The 21281-nt window shown below is 44.0% G+C and overlaps 6 protein-coding genes across 6 annotated transcripts; 2 read left to right on the forward strand and 4 right to left on the reverse strand.

The window, feature by feature from the left end:
• Nucleotides 1-293: 293 nt before the first annotated feature.
• I206_103918 (uncharacterized protein) lies at nucleotides 294-1815 on the reverse strand (the record flags this gene model as incomplete). The annotated part of the gene is made up of 7 exons (XM_019156239.1): nucleotides 294-652; nucleotides 733-782; nucleotides 855-1060; nucleotides 1178-1452; nucleotides 1571-1587; nucleotides 1654-1703; nucleotides 1765-1815. 7 exons carry the CDS (start codon nucleotides 1813-1815, stop codon nucleotides 294-296), a joined length of 1008 nt encoding a protein of 335 aa, XP_019011197.1.
• A 346-nt stretch (nucleotides 1816-2161) lies between these two features.
• Nucleotides 2162-3360, reverse strand: I206_103919 (uncharacterized protein; the record flags this gene model as incomplete). The annotated part of the gene is made up of 5 exons (XM_019156238.1): nucleotides 2162-2307; nucleotides 2379-2472; nucleotides 2531-3011; nucleotides 3070-3122; nucleotides 3178-3360. The coding sequence occupies 5 exons, from the start codon at nucleotides 3358-3360 to the stop codon at nucleotides 2162-2164; spliced, it is 957 nt and encodes a 318-aa protein (XP_019011196.1).
• A 438-nt stretch (nucleotides 3361-3798) lies between these two features.
• Nucleotides 3799-9958, forward strand: I206_103920 (uncharacterized protein; the record flags this gene model as incomplete). Its single annotated transcript, XM_019156237.1, has 6 exons — nucleotides 3799-4224; nucleotides 4286-4321; nucleotides 4373-5626; nucleotides 5706-7306; nucleotides 7366-7877; nucleotides 7950-9958. The coding sequence occupies 6 exons, from the start codon at nucleotides 3799-3801 to the stop codon at nucleotides 9956-9958; spliced, it is 5838 nt and encodes a 1945-aa protein (XP_019011195.1).
• Nucleotides 9959-11118: 1160 nt separating this feature from the next.
• I206_103921 (uncharacterized protein) lies at nucleotides 11119-11568 on the forward strand (the record flags this gene model as incomplete). Its single annotated transcript, XM_019156236.1, has 3 exons — nucleotides 11119-11215; nucleotides 11361-11434; nucleotides 11506-11568. 3 exons carry the CDS (start codon nucleotides 11119-11121, stop codon nucleotides 11566-11568), a joined length of 234 nt encoding a protein of 77 aa, XP_019011194.1.
• Nucleotides 11569-12161: 593 nt separating this feature from the next.
• I206_103922 (uncharacterized protein) lies at nucleotides 12162-15659 on the reverse strand (the record flags this gene model as incomplete). Its single annotated transcript, XM_070202854.1, has 13 exons — nucleotides 12162-12213; nucleotides 12279-12354; nucleotides 12433-12886; nucleotides 12972-13236; nucleotides 13293-13381; nucleotides 13451-13565; nucleotides 13623-13763; nucleotides 13819-14027; nucleotides 14082-14214; nucleotides 14269-15184; nucleotides 15256-15367; nucleotides 15426-15484; nucleotides 15572-15659. The coding sequence occupies 13 exons, from the start codon at nucleotides 15657-15659 to the stop codon at nucleotides 12162-12164; spliced, it is 2709 nt and encodes a 902-aa protein (XP_070058955.1).
• Nucleotides 15660-19620: 3961 nt separating this feature from the next.
• Nucleotides 19621-21226, reverse strand: I206_103923 (uncharacterized protein; the record flags this gene model as incomplete). Its single annotated transcript, XM_019156234.1, has 7 exons — nucleotides 19621-19714; nucleotides 19854-19969; nucleotides 20066-20243; nucleotides 20328-20489; nucleotides 20742-20932; nucleotides 21040-21114; nucleotides 21182-21226. The coding sequence occupies 7 exons, from the start codon at nucleotides 21224-21226 to the stop codon at nucleotides 19621-19623; spliced, it is 861 nt and encodes a 286-aa protein (XP_019011192.1).
• Between the last annotated feature and the right edge of the window lie 55 nt (nucleotides 21227-21281).

Consider the following 21281-nt stretch of genomic DNA (forward strand, 5'->3'; position numbering starts at 1 on the left):
GTAAAATCTCATTTCATGTTACGGTTATTTTCGAATGGATCATAATGAATTTTTTCTTATTTGAATTAGAACGATAGATTCTTAGTTGTACATTACTTATAGGATATTTAGATATATTCACATCACACCTCATAATTATGAAAATGCATGACATCCGCATATGAAACTTCTACTTGTACATTTGTATTGTTCAATTCATACCATGTCAAGGTCATACGACTACGACCTCTCCCTTTCGTACCTAGAATGGAGCTGAATGGCTTCTCCGTTCTATCTTACGCTTCTAACCATTGTCACTTTGCAAACTCCAACGACTGTCCATTAAAACCCATCCGTATAGGTGGAGGAGGTGGTGCTCCGCCCGCTTGAGCTTGTTGAGGAGGCATACCGTACATCTGTTGTGGCATTTGTCCGGCAACAGGGAACCCGGATGGGGGTGGAGGAGGAGGAGCATATCCGTTGGGCGCAGCACCATTGGAATAGCCATTCGAAGGATATCCTTGAGGTGCTTGCGGTGGGTATCCCGGATAAGCAGGTTGTTGATTTTGCGGTTGGTATACTGGAATACCTGCAGGTGGTGGAGGTGGGTAAGAAGGCATTTGAGCAGATTGCATTGAGGATTGTGAGTTGGCGAGTGCTCCTGCGAATTGACCTACAAGACAGTTTCATCAGCTCTGTGCAACACTTGAAGCAAAGGGGATAACGAATCTTGATAGTTGTGGAGATACTCACCTTGGTATTGGTAGGCAGGTGTGGAAGATCCAGGTATCAATTGATGTTTTCTAGGAATATTCAAGTTAGTTTCAAACACTTGAAGTCTTGATGGAATCAGAAAGACCAAAGGATCAACTCACTTAGCTTGAGCAGCCAATAACCTTTCTGCTTGACTACCATGCCTTTCACCTTTTCCATCCTTCTTGAAAGCGTATTGTACCGAGATTTGTCTTCCACCAAAGAATTGTCCATTCATATTCTCTATTGCCATATCGGCAGCTTCGAAATCATTATATGCAATAAATGCGTATCCTTTCGACAAACCGGTTGTAGGATCTCTTGCAATCTGTAGCCGAATATGAGTTAGCAGCAGTCAACTAATATATTGACAAGTGTTCATTTGGACAAGCATGTGTGTCTCGCACAATTGACCTGACAAAGCATGTTAACAGTAGAGACTCACCTTTGGAGGTTCAGATAATTGACCAAACGTTCCAAAAGTATCTGCCAAAGTATTTTCATCTACTTGAGGATCTAAACTTCCTACGAATAAATTCGCTCCTACATCTAATTGTTTCTTATCGTAGCTCGCTTTATTGACTCGTATAGGTTTACCATAAAGCTTTATTTGATTCATTATTTTTACTGCATATTCAGCATCTGCTTCTGTCAAGAACTCGCAAAAACCGAAACCTTGATGAGACATTGAAATTCGATCTTTCGGAAGGAAAACATTTGCTGCCTCAAAAACAGAAGATCAGTTGTCCATCCATATCATCAGGGTCGTTTTCTTGATTGACTGTCTTCGGGTGAAACAGAGCATAACAATTTCTATAGTATGGAATGGTTTACTTACACACTGGACCGGCTTGTCTAACACCGAAAGATGAGATGTCAGCGTATATCCAATGTCCGAGTGACAGAAAAGATACTACTCACAACATCAACTCCCATATCAAAGCATCGCTACATTTCTCATCCAGATTACCCTAGATATTACTGTCAGCTCCTGATCTGCCAGAAGAGGCAAAGAAGAATCTGCCAACTCACAAGGTAGACGGTCGCCTCTTGATTTCTATCCTGCTCTGCCTTATTCTGCATCTTGATCAAACGACCTCCTTATATTGCAATTGTTGGATGAGAGCGATACTAATGTGTGGAATCCGGAGATGCAGCTGGATTTCAGCCCTGGTGAACGTCTGTCAGGAGAGGTAAGGCAAGTTGACGAGTAAGATATGATTTAGAGCAGTAAGGTTGTGTAGCATCAATAAGCCTAAATGTTCATGTCGAAGAAAACATGAATTCGCGAAGTGACGGAATCAAATCATCATCATCGATTACAGTGGAGGCAAATAGTAGATAGCAACTTATACATCTCTCCCTTCCAATGCCCGGACATGTGGTATAACAAAACAATAATGCATAAGAAGGTTCGCGTGTGGACTCATTATGTAAATCTGATGAGCATATAAGTCCATACAAATAGGACCATGACCAAAATGACTACTCCTAAAGTCAAGCAAGTCGTACTTCGTCCTTTCGACGAGACAGTCGACAAGTGATTTTTGGATGACTTGGTGGCGGTCAGATTATCTACAGCCACCAGATCAGAATTGCACATCGTACACGTCTTTATAAGCTAGGCATAGAGAGAAAAAACTCACTTTCCAAGGTATTCTGCGAATCCTCCAATATCGACTTTTCGTTCTCCAATGCGTTTGAGAATTGGACAGCATTTAATTTCAATCGATGGGACATCTAATAACCAAAGATATCAGTAAGATCACCTGGATGCAGGGAGCAATTATAGCCTCACGTCTGCCAATTGACCACCTAATTCTTCATGTAATTGAGCGGAGCCAATCCCGCTTCCTGGCCCAGCCCCAGCTAACAGAGCTTCCCTACCACCTGCTACATTCCCTACACCACCGAATTTGGGTTTTACGGGTAAGACCTTTAAAGGTAATAGACCTTTTTCAGATCCCGTCAAATCAGATTTGGACCTTTCCATCAGATATTCATCAATTCGAGACTTTCGTTTTCTTACTCCGTTGTTTATAGGGACAGAAGCAGCTGATAATGGAGTAGACAGTTTTTGCACCGACTGCAGTAATGGAGGTGAAGGTTTTCTCTCGAGTATAGGAGGATTTGATGGATTTGGAGTCATCGGGAGAGCTATCAAAGCTGGGTTCATAGGTGGAGTTGGCAAAGGAGTGGATAAGCGTATTTGGAATGACTTTTGGATATTTGATAACTCTTTTCCCATTTGTAGAAGAGTGGGTGAAGTCGAAGATGATCTGTTCCATTATGTTACCTCGACGTCCCTGAAACACCCAGAGATATCAACGAGCTCACTGTTCATTGTCATTCTGTAATGCTTCTAATAAGGATTTTGCGAACATGACATTCTAAGTTTCGGTCAGCTTACTACAGTGAGTCATTATCAGCTGAGATATAACCCACCTCCCAGTCCCTCTTGATAGACATAGAGTCAACCACACCATCATCTTCTTCCGAGTTGACTTTGGCTTCGAGTGACTTGACAAGTCTGATCAAGTTAACCACGGCGTGCGGGCTCGAAGCGGCATTCCTGGCTGCCTGAATCACCACTGGAGAAGGCTTGTCAGACAGGTGGAAGGGCTTCATCGTTCTATCAGCTATCATTCTTGCGCCCGTGTTGATCTCCCTATAGGACTCGAGAAATAATCGAAAGAAAGTGAACGCTTTGCATTGTTGTCGTGTATTTTGGTCTTTGATCAAAGTGACGTTGAATGCGGAGTCTCCAAAGTAGTTCAAAGTGCCACATTCGGCAATTGACCCATATTGACGCTGTGTTTATTAATGCAAGTTCATCTCATGTCCGTTCGCGTCTTCAACGATATTTACCTCGATTCATATTAATCTATATTCCTATATATATCACTTTAAAGGCAATCATCCTCTCTTTTACATTGCAGCCAACCTCCCGGCTTGATCCAGCTGGCCTCATGAGTCATTCGAGACCAGCTCTACGTCCTTCAACAAATCAAATGCGTGTACAATAGACTGAGTACATAATTCGATAAAAAGTGGAGGTCGTCCACCATGACCTCAAACGCTTTCAATACACTAAATCAACCTGCCTCTCCGTCGAATTTACTTGTGAACTCTGCTTCACCCCCCATACAATCTCATGCCAATGGCTCTATTCCATCAGGTACATCTCGAAGCCTTCGATCACGTCCATCTGACGCCGGTCCTTCCACCCTGCCTGCTCCTTCACCAAAAGTCGCTAAACGCAGAAGTCCATCAATCTCAGCTTCGGCCCAAGGGTACCGTGCCCCAACCCCGAAGGAAATTAATCAAATCACAAGGCGACTCGGTGACGAGAACGTAAGGCTGAAACGGGAAGAGCTGCTTCTTCAGAAGGAGCAACAACTGAAGGAAGTGCTGGAAGGCCATGATGATGCGATTAGGGAGCAGTTCCATCTGGAAAGATTCGTGACTATGATTACCGGATGGGATCCTAAGGTGAGTTGCGCAGACTTGTACTTGTCCTCTTGTTAGCAGCTCTAATTAGTTCATTTCGTAGGCAGCTAAGACTGATAATTCACCTGTCTTTCTCGATGTAAGCCATTACAATTGTAAACGGCATTGATATCTGCTGACTTCGTCACAGTGGAAGGACCAAAGACATAATCTTCTCTCCTTGCTGCCACCTTCCACAAGCTCACTGTCCACCCCCTCACAGGCTGGACCATCGAGGCCGCGCCACTCTTTATCGGCCCGGACCACACGTCGAGCTGCGCAGGAGCAATCTGAAATACTAGCTCAGGTAGTGGCTCCCTCTAGTCACCCGATTAATGGTCATGCTCTCGCTTCAAAATCGCCTATCAAAGCTTTAGATCCGCTACCAACGACTACGCCTACTACCGCCAGAGGCAGGGGAAGGAGAAGAGCGAGCGAAACAGCAAGTGATTATGTCGAACTGGTACAAGAGACTCCGGTGAGACGCAAACCAGGACCAAAGCCTAAGAATCGACCAGCCGACATCGAAATGCTACCTCCGCCAGTACCTGTCAACAAGGCTAAGGGATCTCGTCGCGCGACCATGGGTGAATCCTTGATGGCTACCAACGAAGTTAAGGAAGAAGTACCGGCTCCTGGTGGCGAAAAGGGAAAGAAGCGTGGACGGATGTCGTTACCGAATTTGCCAGCTGCGAAGAAAACTCGAGGAGCCAAAGTCGCCATAGAAGATTCGGAAACCATAGTTTCTCCAACTATCGAAATATCGAAAGATTCCTCGCCTCAGCCTGAACCATCCCCGACTCCGGCTCCTTTGCCTTCCTTAGCTCATCTTCCGTTCCCACCTCCACCGAAACGTCCTTCCGAACGCTTTGGTCCAAGGACAATATACTACACTGACCCTTCTCAAAAGCCCTCAGCCCCCGCAAAATACGATGGTCAACTAGCGCCAATTCTAGAATCGTATATCCATTTGGAAGATTCTGGTAACGTTTCAGATATGAAGATTTTGGAAAATCGCGCTGCGAAAGATGGGTATTATCGAGCGCGAGTCATGTATCTTCAGTCTCACGGCAGACTTCAGCGGTTGATCGACGAAGCTGAGAATGAAGAGCAGCTACTAGCTGGAAATAGCTCGGCTCAGAAGCTGATACACAAGATACCATCTCGTAAAACCGACCACCATGATTCCCTGATGGCTCATATGGTTCAAGTTCGGAATGCCATGCTGAATGAAGCCAAGCTGAAGCCCGTAGTATCTAAGCGTATAGCAAGGATGATACAGGTATATTGGGAAAGGATAGAAGGTCGTGAAGAACGAGAACGTTTAACGGAAGAGAAAGAACGGAAGAGGCTGGGTAAAGAGCTGATTAAGGGTTTGAGGAAGCGATGGAGTTTGGCGGTTAAGGTGAGCTTGAACCGGCTTAGTCTGCCTGTCCATCTGAACGTCGAAGGACGAAGGGCTAATCTCGAAGTCATGAATACAGATTGTCAGAGCCAAATTACTTGAAATCCAAAAGATTGAGCAAGATCGACTGGGGAAAGAACACCTGCAGAATATGTTACAGCGATCTACCGGACTGTTAGAATCTCAAGTCACTGGTCCTGATGAAGAGGAGGCATTGGATAGCGAAGAGGAGTTGTCGGATGCGACCGAAGACATCTCTGCCGCTGAAGATAGCGAGGAGGAAGAAGACGAAGCTGAGAATACTGAACCAAACGATAGGGACATCAATATGGAGCTGCTGCCCACTTCTTCGCCTATCCTTGATCCTACAGTGGACGGTGACCAGCGAATCGACTCTGATGATGACGAAGATCAAGAGGATGAAGAGGAAGGTGTGGACGAATTGGAAGACAGAGATCAAGCCGACTTGCGCTTTCTTGTGGCTGAAGGCGAGGAAGACGGCATAGCCCAGTGTGACGAAATGCAAATGGATGTGTCGAACGGGCAGGCCTCATCACCTCTCATCGAGAATCTTGCCCCAGAGCAAGCTTCTGGTGGTACCGAAGCAGATGGCAAGCCGACACCACCTCCGACATCTCCGCCCAGGGGAAATTATCTAGCAAAGAATAATCCTAACACAGATTCTGCCACTGGGCTTTCGCCTGATCCGCTCGACATACTTCCGAATCCTGTACGGTCACCCTCTCCTGACCCCATCGATACCTTGTCAGCCATCGAAGCACGACCAGATGCGAACCCTCTTGCCAACGGTCATCCACTTCCGCCACCTCCGCCACTCATGCGCTCTCGACGTGCTAGGGGAGTCAAAGTTCCTGTTGCCGCTTTGCAGGATGAAGATCCAGATGCGAACGATATTGAATATATCGTTGCGCCAACTTCAGACTTGGATGAACAAGATGTAGAATTAGATGTGGAAATGGAAAATGACAGCGAGGCTGTTGAAAGCGATAGCGAAGATGAGGGTCTGCTCAAAGATGCGGATATACCAATTGAGGAGCTGCTCAAGCGATATGGGTATCCTGCCCCGGCACGAATTGGCGCCAACGGTATTGCGGATGTAGGGATCCAGCGAGGAAGTCCCGTGGACGGAAAAGCTCCTTCACCTGAAGTCAACGGCACCGACCAAGTCACTCATAGCGTTGCTCCGAAGGAAGGCGACCTGCCCTTGCGCGATGAAGCACATGAAATCGCGAACAAGACTATAGATCAATCGCTCTTAGATGATAGGCTACTGGATGTGCCTGTGTCTCCTCCATTTCTCATTGAAGGCAAACGACAACGAAAAGCACGATCAGTGTGGTCACCAGATCATGAAACGCCACAACACCTCACGTCCAGAAAACCGAAAATCGAGCTCCTTGACGATGAAGACGTTGAAATGACACCGGAGCCTACCTCAGAAGAGTCAGAAGATGAAGAGGAGAGTGACTCTGTTGAAGAAGTGGCCGAAAGGGAGGGACTAGAAAATGGCGACGTAGAGGTGGATGAAGGACCTCGGGTCAGACAGCCCTTTTTACTACGTGGAACTCTTCGACCGTACCAGCAAGCAGGACTTGAATGGCTCGCTAGTCTGTGGGGAAATGGTATGAATGGTATTTTAGCGGATGAAATGGGTCTTGGGTGGGTGTAATTCTCAGCTGCAGGCGCATGACGAAGTGAAGCTGACTCGATCAATACAGTAAAACCATCCAAACCATCTCTCTTCTCGGTCATCTAGCATGCGACAAAGGTATATGGGGCCAACATTTAATCATCGTTCCCACCTCCGTAATATTGAACTGGGAAATGGAGTTCAAGAAGTTTTTCCCGGGTATGAAAGTATTGACGTACTATGGTAATCAGAAAGAACGGAAGGAGAAAAGAGTAGGATGGTTAACCGAGAACTCATGGCAAGTCTGCATTACCTCTTACCAAATCGTTCTGGCCGATCAGCATATTTTCCGAAGAAAATCTTGGTGTTATCTGATTTTAGACGAAGCGCATAACATCAAGAATTTCCGATCCCAACGATGGCAAACGCTGCTTGGTTTCAAGGCTCAACGAAGACTTCTCCTGACTGGAACTCCGCTGCAGAACAACCTGATGGAGTTATGGAGTTTGCTATACTTTCTCATGCCAGGCGGAATTGGGGCGGATGCTACAGCTGTCGTCGGCTTTGCAAATCATAGAGAATTCATGGAATGGTTTTCAAGTGAGTTTAAAGTCTGCGAAGCGTCGCTCATTCAATGTAATATATCCGACAAAGCTGATGAGTATAATGTAGATCCAATGGACAAAGCGATAGAAACAGGTGACGCAATGGACGAAGAGACTCTCGCGACTGTGTCCAAGCTCCATACACTACTTCGGCCCTTCATACTACGACGATTAAAATCTGAAGTAGAGACTCAATTGCCCGGAAAATTCGAACATGTAGTGTACTGTAAGCTATCAAAGCGTCAACGATTTCTATATGACGAGTTCATGTCCCGCTCTTCAACAAAAGAAGCCTTGACGACCGGTGGATATCTTGGGGTCATGAATACCCTGATGCAGCTTCGAAAAGTCTGTAATCATCCGGACCTGTTCGAAGTACGACCTGTTCGAACGAGTTTCGCGATGGACTGTATCGCAAGAGAATACGAACCTGCCGAAGTGCTGCTTAGACGACGTCTGTTGGCGGACTTAGATGAAAAGCAAACGGATTGTTTCTCACTTGGTCTGGTTATCACCGGCCATGAAGGCGAGTCTGCTTGGGTCTGTCAATCAAGACAGCATTTAGACGCTAGTCATCGCCTTCCCCATGCTATCGAATCTAGCATCGCACGACGCGGCAAACCGCCCTCCGGCCCCAAAAAGGATACCAGAACGGTAGAAGGATGGCTAAAATACCAGGCTTGGGCTCATGAACAAGCTAGTGTACAGCGTTGGAGATCGTTAAGAGACACCAACAAGCGACGGTGCTCATCTCAACCTTTGTACGGCTCAACCTTGCTGGACATGCTCGGTAATATACCAAATTACTTTTTACCTCTTTCGGCAACCCCAAGAAGAAATGAATACTTCGCCGAATACCGACCACCTGCACACAATCTGATTTTATCCCTCCCTGAACGAGCCAAGACGTTTGAACCTATCATTGACCTCTTCGCCGTTATCCCTCCGAATGTAGTGGCTAGAGATATGACCCGTTACGCTCTTCCAGGACTTTCGCCTTTCTCGCATCCTTCCTTGACAGAGGAATCATTCGATACCTTGCATAGATCGACCGTCAAACTCCAGATTGCTTTCCCAGATTCTAGTCTGTTGCAATACGATTGTGGAAAGCTGCAGACGCTTTATACCATGTTGCGAGATCTCAAAGCTGGCGGACATAGAGTCTTGATCTTTACGCAAATGACCAAAGTCTTAGATATTCTAGAAATCTTCTTATCGTATAATGGACATCGATATTTACGATTAGATGGATCTACCAAGATTGAAGATCGTCAAGTGATAACCGAGCGATTCAACTCAGACCCTAAATACTTTGTCTTCATAGCTTCTTCTAGATCTGGTGGTGTCGGTATAAATCTTACGGGAGCCGATACTGTTTTCTTCTACGATTCAGACTGGAACCCTTCAATGGATCGACAATGTATGGACCGAGCGCATCGAATAGGTCAAACTCGTGAAGTACATATATATCGATTCGTATCGTCACATACGGTAGAAGAGAATATGCTGAAGAAAGCAGAACAAAAGAGAATGTTAGATCATATGGTCATTCAACAGGGAGAGTTCAATAATGATTGGTGGGGTAGAGTAGGCTGGAAGGATATGTTTGGTGATGTCACAGATGGCGATGATCCATCGAACAAAGCAAGAACAATAGATGAGGATCAAGGAGTAATAGATGTTGATGTGGAAGGTACACCAATAGCTGAAGAAGTCAATAATCTGAAACCTAGAGCAGGCCAAGAAAGGGAACTTGCAAGAGTATTAGCTGAAGTGGAAGACGAAGAAGATGTTCAAGCTGCTAAGATTGCTCAAAACGAAAATGAATTAGATTTCCAAGAATTCGATGAGATTCCCAACGGTGTCACCACCAAGAAAACCACTATACAGAACAAAGTTTCTTTCGATATCCAACATAGTGATAGTGGTACACCAAGAACCAATACTCCAATGATTGGTACGGAGGACGATGTCGAGGAAGCAGATGAAGAAGATGATGGGATTGGGGCAGTAGATGAGTATATGCTTCATTGGGTCGAAGAGGATTGGAATTACTTCATAAGCTTCAGAGCGTAGTAGTCATCGCAGTAAAAAAAAGTTGTATCATAACAAGTGTGTAATGCATCTTGACATCTGCTCTTTCAATGTCTCAGCACTTACAGTATCATCATCTACGCTGTATCAGGTTTGCCTTTTTCTGCTGCCCTCGGAGAAACATGTTTGTGGGACAACTCAAACACGGGACTTTACTCGTATCCTTCTGCTCCATGAGGTCTGTGTATAATTATCCAAGTTCCAGCTTGCGGAGTATGATCATATACACTTCATTCTCTGAAATACTAATTCGACGTATATACAACTAAAGATAGTTATGGTAATAATGACTATACTTGCGGATAATAAGTCTGCGCTGATCTCTAAACGTTTCTCTACATTAACGATCTCCATACGATGGATCAGCTACAGCATGGGTAAAGACGAAGTTGAGATCCGGGTAATTAATCCCCACAGATTCTCAGGGCATTCGGTAGGGTCATGTCTCACAACAATTGGATGTCGAAGTATGAACATTGATGATCGGTAAAAGCGGCGGAATACAAGTGGTATAAGTGCTCAGGCAGTCACCTGTAGGTTTACAGGGTTAACTTGTTCTTCGGCCATTTGACGAGAAAGGGTAGTAAGGGACATATTGTGATTAGGATTTCTTGTTGTTCTTTTAATCTTGACTGATTGATGTATAAAGTGTATCAAGCAGATAATATGCTATACTGCAATCTTATGACATGGTCAAACAGAGGAGTGGTGAAGGAGGGCGTGAAGGAGGGGGTTTCCGCCCATTAAGGTAATGTCGATCCAATCGAATACCAACCATGTAATGAGTAGACTATGTATTGGATATTCATACATGTCATCATAGACTTCTTAACGATGTTAAAACACATGCAAGGACTTTCGGAATTAAAGCAAGAATAGTAGATGTCAGTGCATATTCATCATCGGAATGCTAAAGTGCCACATGATACTAATTGGGGTCTGAATTGACGGTTGACTGGAAAAAGTGGAATACACCGCCAAATCGAAATGACGTCAATTACTCATTCGAACCCCCATACTCGTATATAACTAAATCCGCTATTTACCTTGATCCTTTCTTTCATCTTCTTCTCATCAACTATACATATTAGCCTGAATCACTTTACAAGACTTCATCAAATCCTCCTTACATACCAATCAAAATGGCTTCCACCGGTACACAATCACCTTCTTCCGAGAAACCTGACCCTTTAGTACCTGGAGGAGGTAAACAAATGACCCAAGCTGATCAAAGACCAGGTGAGTTGAATGATTCATTCACTTAACGACTCAAAGGAGAATCTTGCCAAACTTCAGGTTTTCATCATACGCTGCTATGCATTCTACGAGATCGATCTCGCTTTACCGTGTAAATGGCTGATCATGAATTGCTTCTCACCTTTAGCTTCTTCCGGACAAAACCCAGGTCCTGCTCCAGGAGAAGAATCCACAGGTGGTGCTTCTGCTGAAGCTTTAAAGGTGAGTTAGCACAACACTTGACTCGATAAACAACATATGTACCTTTCATTCTGACTTTTTTTATGATTCAGGTCGCTCAACAATCCGCTTCTGATATTGAACCTGAATCCAGAAAAGATGTTGAGACCGCTTAGGAGGTTTAGAATAGTATCGACGAGAGGGAAAGGACATCACAGTAGAATAAATTAAAGAAGGTATGAAGCTATAACCATGCATAAAGTAAACATCAGTTATGATGTCTCTTTATCTTTGACCTCCGTTCAAACTGCTGTGGATTCCATAGTTGCTTTCAAGGTTATGCTTTTCACCGTGCACCCTATATAAGCAGCATTATGTTATTTCTGCAATTGACAGCCAGCTTATTCAAAATTACTGATTTTGATAAATGATCATCATACGAGAGAACGCAGTGAAATCAGCCAACATCAAACTACATGATTTAAACAATAATACATGTTTCTTCCTTTCATCTTTGGATCTTTTACTTACAAAAAGTACAACTCTACTCGGTGTACTATCACGGTAATATACGTACATTTTAGTCTACAACGGTTACGAACACCTTATATCGGTCATCCTTTTACAGAAGCTGTCTCATTCTCAGCGCGTCATCCAAATTCTAGCAGTTTTATCAAGAAAAGCGCTACATTCGTTCTCAATTTTGACCAATATGAAATTTCCTTGTTATCTAAGCTCTGTAAATCGCATTGTCATCCACCTTCCTTGACTAGCAGCATCGCGACCGAGTGAGTTTCTCGAGCTTCTCAACATGTTCACCGCTACAAGATAAAATACCACCGTCAGCCTCATTATTCCTTAACATAGGGCATTTGAGTACACTTACACTATATCGTGGGTCACAGCCAATTCTCGAAATCCGTTAATTATGCTATGAGCCTCTGTCATACACGTATGAGCATCTATCCGAACATCAGAATTTCATGAAGTGACAAGTCAGCTAAGGTAGATCTCAATCGGTAGTGATTTGGTGGACTTACCTTGTGGTCTACCTATACTCTCCATAAGCCTAGCACCCCCGGCCAATTTCTCAACTACCCAATAACTAGGACTGAGGGTATAAGGTCCACTTATCCCGTTAAAATCCCTCGAAAATCCTTTATACCCCCATGTTTGACTGAAGTCGTTATTGGTAGGAATGGGAAATGAGTTGTTAGGAAGTGAAAATACAGAATTGGGCATTGGGGTATTGACTCTTGTGTTTTCATCGCTGCTATCAAAGTCTGGTGCAGTGAAAGAATGCTGATTCGCAAAAGGGATGTGGTTCATGGGTGAGAATGATAACGAATGCACTGAGGTGCGGTCTTTCAGATAATACTTAATGAGCGATTTGATCAGTTTCGAGGCTTCAAAGGCTATTGATAATCCCGTTTGATGTTCATTACGTGAGTCAAGGGGGTGAAGATGCATTCGAGCAACTTTCAGACACAATGCCTGGATAGACATGTATGTCAGCTGAGCATATCTTTGGCCTGGAAGCACCACAGCGAGGACGAGTGATTAGCGGTTGGGCACTTACAACCACGAAAACCTCCGGTTCTTGCCATTTTGCATTATCCATGAAGGACGTACCCCACTCTTCCGGCATATTAGCTTCCAGCCATTCAGCCGTGGTCGCGATCTCCTTGCAAGCAATGGGATGGTGTACACTTGGGATGATTTTGTGGTCGAGACTTTTAGCAAATACTGACTGAGATCTGAAAGAAGCGGCTACGCTCTCGGCTGGCTGCTGACTCAGAGTCATGGATCGATGAATCAGATGTACCGCGATAAGAAGGTATGTGCTGGAATGAACGCTTGGATTAGCTCCATGCTGGTGATTATCATGATTGAGACCTACTATAGCGATTTGGGAGCAGGTGAGTCGCTTCGGTGAGGAAGATCATACAGATCTTTGAGGGTAATGTCAGGCTCATTCAGCAAAGCATCCTGTAAGAGTTCCCGCTGTCAGCTCGACTGCGTCAATATCTTTCAAGACATCAGCAGCAAGACACCTACGGTAAGATAATCTGCCTTATTCCTGGGCAGCGGTGTCGTGACATCTTGATCCTTGATTGCGGAATGCCATGAATGAGTCAAATTTCCTCCTCTTTCGATACCCCAAGCTGACCAACTAAATAATCATCCGGATCTTAGTTCAACCTTTCGATCCAATTGGTCCAGAACTTACAATGTATGAATTCTGTCTGCCAAATCGGCTTGATCTCGTGGCGGACCGATCGAGGAACCGCTCTGACTTTCCGTGGACTTGACAGCCTGAGGACCATACACTGAGGAAGGTATTTGATGTAATCCGCATGCGATACAAAGTCTGGGTGAACTGTCAGCGCAGATTCCGTTTATCACATGTTTAGCTGTTAACTTACGAGATAGCTTTGGTAGAGAATTGATAACCTTCCAGGATTCTCGCTTTGGTGAAAAGCCACTTTGACAAATTCTTACTTGCTTTGATGGCGTCAAGCAGTCGATCCTGCTTTCTGATTGCCGCTTCCAGCTTCATGACCGCGATTTTGAACAGGGGTTCCGCCAATTTCCGGATGGCCGGGACGTATGAGCCCGAAGCTGCTGTTGTGTACTGTGAGCATGCACAAGTTAGCAATGTCCGTATGAATCAAATTTCAGCACTCACCATCGAGAACAGCAAACAAGGGTGTGGTTGTTGGGATTCCGGTAAAGCTAGTCTAGCCTTGAATTCTTCCTGACTGAACAGCTCAGATCCACATTCAGGTCTCGGTGGCATAGTACTAAAAAATAGGTCGAGCCTGGTAAACTTTATTAGCTTGAAGTAGAGTCGGTATACCTGATCAAAGGCTTACAGGTAATCTCTGGCGCTGGTACTGAGCTCTTTAGTTTTCATTGCCCTTTCCTGATCGTCTATTTCTTTTTTGATCGTGTACACACTATGTACCATGTCGGAAGCTTCGATTGCAGTTGATTCCGCTTGCGGAAGAACACTCTTCCAGGTGAACTCACCCGATATAGTCATGAAATGACCATTTGAAGTATGGCTCAAGCCCTTTCCTAATTCAGCCGTATTCGTACAGCGAATCTGAGGTTGAGATAATGCGTAGTGCTGGTATGTATCGAGAGCTTTGTGTACACTCGATAGGTTGATACTCAAATTATCCAGCCCAGGAATGGGCGGAGAGCTGTTAAGCGCTATTTGAGGTGGTGTTGGAGAAGTTGTTGAGTCGTGCGATTGAGCTCTCGAAGTCGGATCGGAAGCGGACGCTGTGGAAGGGACAGACATTCGGTGGAAGCCATTGAATGGTGGAGAGCTTGTGTTAGTGTACGATGTGAAGCCCGTCAGATTGCTCTGAGTACCAATCGCTGTCCATGACATCGGAGAGGGTGCCAATTGTGGCAATGCTCCATCAGACATGAGAGAATGGTTCAGCAGAGCTGCATCGAAAGTGGCGGTAGTAGACGTGCTGGGCCAAGACCAAGCGGTCAAAGGCATATCATTGATGTCGACCAAAGACTCAGAGTCAGTGTTTAGGAGCTGGTCAACAGAGTTAGGACTAGTGGTATCGCCGTTTATCAAAGGCAATTGAGATGACGGATGACTTCCGAGTAAATTATATCCAAGATTCGGTATCCCGTTGTCCTGTCCAAGGGAATTGGCAGACGATGAGTCTATCACACTGTTTGTTTGGTCGAACCCAAATCGACTGAATCCTGCCGAGGCTCTTCGTGCGAGAGCTTCGCGAAAGTCTTGTTCGTCCATCTCGGCTGTGATGAAAAAAGCAGATTCAATCGAGCGCCCTGGAAAACCATTTGCTTTGACAGAGAATTGAACTTACCAAGTTTCCGTTCCAATCTCTCTACTCGCGATGCCGGACGGACAGCATCGTAAACGCAACGGTCGTTACGCTTGGAGCATTGATCGCACACCGGTTTCTGGGCCGAGCATTTCTACAGACAGATGTCAATGGATATAAGATTCCTCGATCGCGGGGAAGATGTTACCGACAAGTTTTTTCGCTCGACACATAAGGCATGCGTCACCTCTTCGAAGTGGATGTCCCGGTGCTTGAACAAATAAAGCGCAATCATTAGCTTGAAGGACTACCATGTATGCGACCTGTACGCAGAGGGATCCAAGAAATGGTCACTCACCTCTCGATCGACTATGAGGATGGGAAACACCGATTTGACCTGCATCGTCCTCATCCTTATAAGAGTGTGACCCATTTATAGGTGGCATTTTGCAATCTGACTGTTGATTACGCTTATGACGATCTTTAGGTTTATGGATTCTCGATGATTTACGAGTTTTGGTGAAGTCCGTCAGATAATCTTCGTGTGATCTTTTCAATCGTACTTGAGCTATTCAACGCGATTAGGAGTAGTCGAATCGACGATGGAAGGGGAATGTGGACCGAGGTGGAATCACCGGATTTGACCGAGAACCACAAATAACATAGGTTCGAGAAGATGGCAAGGATCGAGATGAATAAGGATGCGTGTATATCAACCAATTGATTGTTTATTGATCAAAAAAAATGTTTTTAGATCAAACACAGTCAAAGTATGTGTCAATCGAAGATTTTTAAGTTATGTTGGTCGGCGGTGATCAACCGACAATGAATCGATTTTTCACGTTCGTCGCGATGCGTGGATCAGCAAGAGGTTGTGGTCATGGAGCGAGGTAATGTTTGATAAGAGGTGTGTCGATTCGATATGTGTGCAATTATGTATACGATTGAAGATTCGATACCAGGTGGAATGAAGAATAAAATTGTTAAGGGTAAAACAAGTGAGTTTCAGCTTCAGATCTCGAGGTACGACGTTCAGACGTGCGCACAGGCAAAGAAAGGCAGACGATTAGAGACAAGTTAGGAGAGAGCAGGGCTACAGCTTGGAATTTGCTGCGATGAGGATCTTGCGGTGAGGTAATGAAAAATTGGTGAGACAAAAGATAGTTGACAATTGGAACACTGTCACTTACTCATCCTTGCTGTGTTTATCGTTTGCTGCTCTTATATATATGTGCTTGGATGTTATAGCCCGTGGAACGGTGAGTGTACAGCAATATGTTTAAGAAAGCGATGAATAAAGATTAAATTCGATCAAGGTTGGAAATGATATGAGCGATATAGCTGATTAACAAGCAAAGATGTTGAATTATGAGTGGATAAGTGGATGAGATGGTATCTGCTTCATTTGATGCTTCTTGGTAATCCCAGCCCAAAGGTCCTTTGACTCCACTTCGCTTAAGGAAGATCAAGATATAACTATATCGTATGACTCTTGTGAGAGGCACCTCGCTTAGATAAATTCGTATGTAATGCAAGATTATAACTTTGATCCGTGAGTTCGTTGGACACCGGTTCCGAATTGTTTGATGTTCACGATTATAGCAGAATGTGCAGTGTGGAAGCGATGCCGACCAGAAACGCCAGTACAAAGTAATAGCTTCTTTTGTGTCTACTCGTTTTCTGATGCGATATCTTCGGAGGAGTAAATACTTGTCTATTGTATGGTAGTGGGGAATGGTAATGTCGATCTTTACCTCGTTCCCTCTTGATGTTAGATCCTTCTTGTGTTCGTCTTGCTCAATGACCGCGTTTGGAGTGAAGTGGCCAATGATGTTGTAAGAGTTCTGATTGATGGGGGAGGTACAAGAATGTGGAAACGTGATGTCACTAACAATAAATGGTTGATTGTGTTTGATCGTACCTTTTCAGTTGATATTCTTTGTTGTATGATAGTTTGAAAGGTATGAAGAGCGGTGTTATTGATGCGGTTCTTATATCACACCATAGAAACCTTTCAATCAAGTCGAATTGATCACAGTGTCTTCATTGAAATTCCAACCTGACCATCGCTCGAAAGCGCGATTCTGATGTACCCTTTATGTGTGTGTGTGTGCCGAAGATATCACAGTGTGGCACACCTTCTTTGCCAAGAACCAAAAATCAATTTATAGCTGGGATCTCCGTTCGCTTGAAGCGTGTGTGCAAAGATCCGGTTTTGACTTAGATCCGATAAATTGGTTAGAGGTATGGGAGATTGAGCTGAATTCCTGAAGCCGAGGGCCATGAAAGGCGTTTTGTCCGATACCTGAGGCCACTGGAGACTCTCTTTTTCGATATTCGCCAAAGGGCAATTAGCCTTTTGCTATGCGCAGAAATGAAATATTGTTTCAATGATATGATGTTATGGTGGGGGGAGATTGATAGATGTTTTAATTGCCGAGATGCGATATATTTGCATCTATATATACGGATTCGATAAAAGTGACGGTGAATTCTGGTTGTAAAGTGTGAGTTAACCGAGGCACGCAGATTACGAAATGCCTCCGAAGGGGTTCCAGCTTGAAATTCCTGTAGATCCTTAATCTCCTATGCAATGATATCTATATTTACCAAATCCGCGCACCCCTTGTTGATGCAGTGTCTTTCCCCTTCCGTCTATTCCTCTTACAGGTGTGAATATATATCGCTGGGAATCTTTATAATACTATTTATTTATTTCTAGGCTTCAGGGTGCATAGCAATTTTTTAGTGTATATTAGTGGCGATATTTGCAATCGACATAAGTATACTTAACTTCTATAGGTGTAAGACGGTTAAATGAGTTATCGTAAGAGAAAAAGCCTGAAATTCCGTTCCTGATCGATAATCGATTACTACCCGTTCTCTACCGTGTGCCGAAATGATACGTTGTTGCCTAGGTAGAAGGGGATTGATTGCTATGCAAGTCGCAAGTTTGAATTCGATGAAGATGGAATGTTGTCATGCTATGAGACTAACAACGATTTTGTATGTGTTCATCTCAGTGAGAGTAGGATATATGCTGCTTTTCCCACACAGCCAAAAACGGACAAAATTTCATTTCTTGATTGAAAAAATTCAAACGATTTATAAAGCTAATCAAGCGACTTTCCCGTACTTTCAGAAGTACTCCAGAAATTATGGAAATGTCGTTATGTGTTCTTTGCTTCCTCGGTGATTAGTAAGCCCTCGGTTATATGGAGGAGCTGCGGGAGAACGATAAGAGGAAAAGTCCAGTAAAAATGTAGTATGTACTACAAAGTGACACATGCTGTTTTGAAAATGTGTCACTGACTGATTGAAAATATGATCTACAGGTCCAACCAATCATTGACACGCATTTGTCAAAAGAGAGAATGACATAAGTCCCGCATCGGATTAGATCTACAGTGTACGAATATTTCTTGTTTCACATGTACTTCTTTTACTTTCGCTCATTGATTCCGCTTGCTTCTGTCACCTCGTCGTGAACATAGATAACATTCTCAAAATGGATCTCGCTTAAGCATAAATTTTTCAGAAAGCGTTTGCTCCACCTCCACATCTCCACTCGATTGTTTTGAACAGCATGATCATCTTTCCGGAAGCATTCTAATTCTTCTTTCTTACCAATTATGAAGAATCCAGATCTAAGCTGAAGTAGAAGCACGTGCTTGAATATTGATTTCAAAATGAATTGTAGCTCGCTTGTTATCAAGATGTATATTTAGAACATAGACTAAGAGAAGGACAGGATATAACGTATTTGTTCCTCTCCGTATTTAACAGTTTTAGCATGGATGTTTTCGGGATGGGAAAATGAATGGAGATGCAAGGTTATTACCGATAACAAAAGTCCGAGTACTCTTATTACCCTCTTCTGCGAAGAAGTACGCTAAATTGAATCAATCGGATTCGATCGAATCATGATTCTGGCTTATGACTTTTCTAATAGTGTGTTATTAACAAAATCTTTCTACTTTCGATTGATCTCACGTAAGTTAATCATCGATTGCACTGAACCAAACCGAGGTGTGTGCCGCAAAAGATGATAACGAAATGATAATCAAGTCCGCCGGGATGTGTTGAATCGAGTTCATGTGATACGTCCGAATCTCCGACGTCGGAAGAGGTCAGAAATAGACGCTCGTCTGGTCGCACATGGATGCAAAGTTTACAGGGAGCACAATGTCTGTAATAAGGGCACACATGATTACATGCAAATGGTACAGTCATGATGATATTAAGGAAACAATCTTTTCAGAAAGATAGGTCTCACTTGATCAGAAGTCACGTATCAAGCGGCAATACGGTAGATGCTACGCAAGCTACAAGTATGGAGGAAAGCAGAGGATATGATTCGTACTACTCTGAAGTCGAAAATAAATAGAGCCTCGTGGTGAACTAAGTCTAGTAAGGCTTCTCGTTACCTATCAAACCCGTTGATGCGACTGGCGGTGATATTTTGCCGTGTCGTCCGGACGAGAAACCGTACAAGTAGTTTCTGCGCGAATAGAAAAAGCGGTAAGCACAATGACCAGTACGGCAATGAGGCACAGATGTAAGGCCAAGGTACAGGATGTGGATACGTAAGGCAAATGATGAAGCTCGAGATTAATAGGCGTAGGAAGAGATCCGCTCACTTGTAGTAATCATCGTTCAGATTATTATCAAAGTAGTTTGACCGTATTCTGAAGAACACCGCTGCTGTCAAGAGCGAATCTGATCCTGCTTGATGTTGAGGTCCTATTCTCGCAACCTGACAATTTGTCAAGAGAATCAGCATCCCGCACAATGCCATATAGGTTTCGCAAAGGACAGCGATCCAATGCTATTATGTTGGCGAGATACTTACTCCTAGTGACTCCGCAATTTCCTGCAACCCCCCTCTGAGCGTTTTCACCGACCGCACCACATGCTTTATATCATATATACAAGGGAACCAAAGGAAGAGTAGGTTGAAAAAATCGGTTTCGTCTGCTGGCAGGGGTTCGCAAGTAAGGATCTTGAGAAGATAACCGAAATCATAACCACTGCATGTTGCAAGATTATTGTCAGCCTACTTGAGTTGAATTGATCGGAACATATTCGAAAGGGAACAATAAATGAGGACTCACGAATGGAACGAGACCCATTTGATATTATCGAACAACACCAATCCAGACGTTATCAATAATTCCCCAAAATACTCCACATCGATACCCTCCTCCTCATTCCTCTTGAAATCGATGCCTGAGTTTTTCAGCAGGTCTATCGAATCTGGAGCATACATGTCGTCGCTATATAATGAATGAATCTGTCAGCTGGGTTCTTCAATAGCCCTGCAATATCCCTGGTCATGGTCGCAAGTCCATAAATCGATCCTGCGACGAACGCTTGCGAAGGAGCCTATGGATATCCATCTCCCAAGTCTCACTGCCACATTGAGACGCTCGCCATATCCAGGGTTATTAATTGATCGATCAATCGTTCTTCTTTCACCACTGTCCGGCAATGTGTAACAAAATGACGACAGAACGATAGAAACTCACGATAAGTTGAAAGCAAAGTTGAATTGCCAAGTCGATATTTCGGGAGAGTTTCCATTCTCATCACAAAGCGTTATTCCCAGCTGTATTATCTTGAGCATATCTACATTGCACCTCATAGTCTGAAAATGATAATCGGATCCAGTCTTGAAGTTCCCTATCGGTCTAGCAACTATTCCCGGAAATTCGGTATCCTGCATTGGTGTACAGAAGGATATCAGCTGGAATCGCCTTCCCAATGTCCCTTATCCAAGTCACGCAAGCTACGAATGTGTGATTTCGAAGGGTAGAAGGGGCTCACCATAGATATAAACGGATATTGATCAACTGCTGCTCGTAAAGCTGCGAACTCTGTTTCCAAATTATCTGCCCATACCTGACGAACAGCAAATAAGATTAACAATGTAATTCCGCCTCGATAAATCGTGACATCTTCAACTCACCTCATGTATCCCAGGGTCTCCTCTTATTGGTCGTAAAGATGTCATATTAGCTTGTCTAAGATGTTGAGCATGTGTAGCACGGATAGTAATAGTCAGATAT

This window comes from Kwoniella pini, chromosome 5 (assembly GCF_000512605.2).
Source record: "Kwoniella pini CBS 10737 chromosome 5, complete sequence".
NCBI classification, from domain to species: Eukaryota; Fungi; Basidiomycota; class Tremellomycetes; order Tremellales; family Cryptococcaceae; genus Kwoniella; species Kwoniella pini.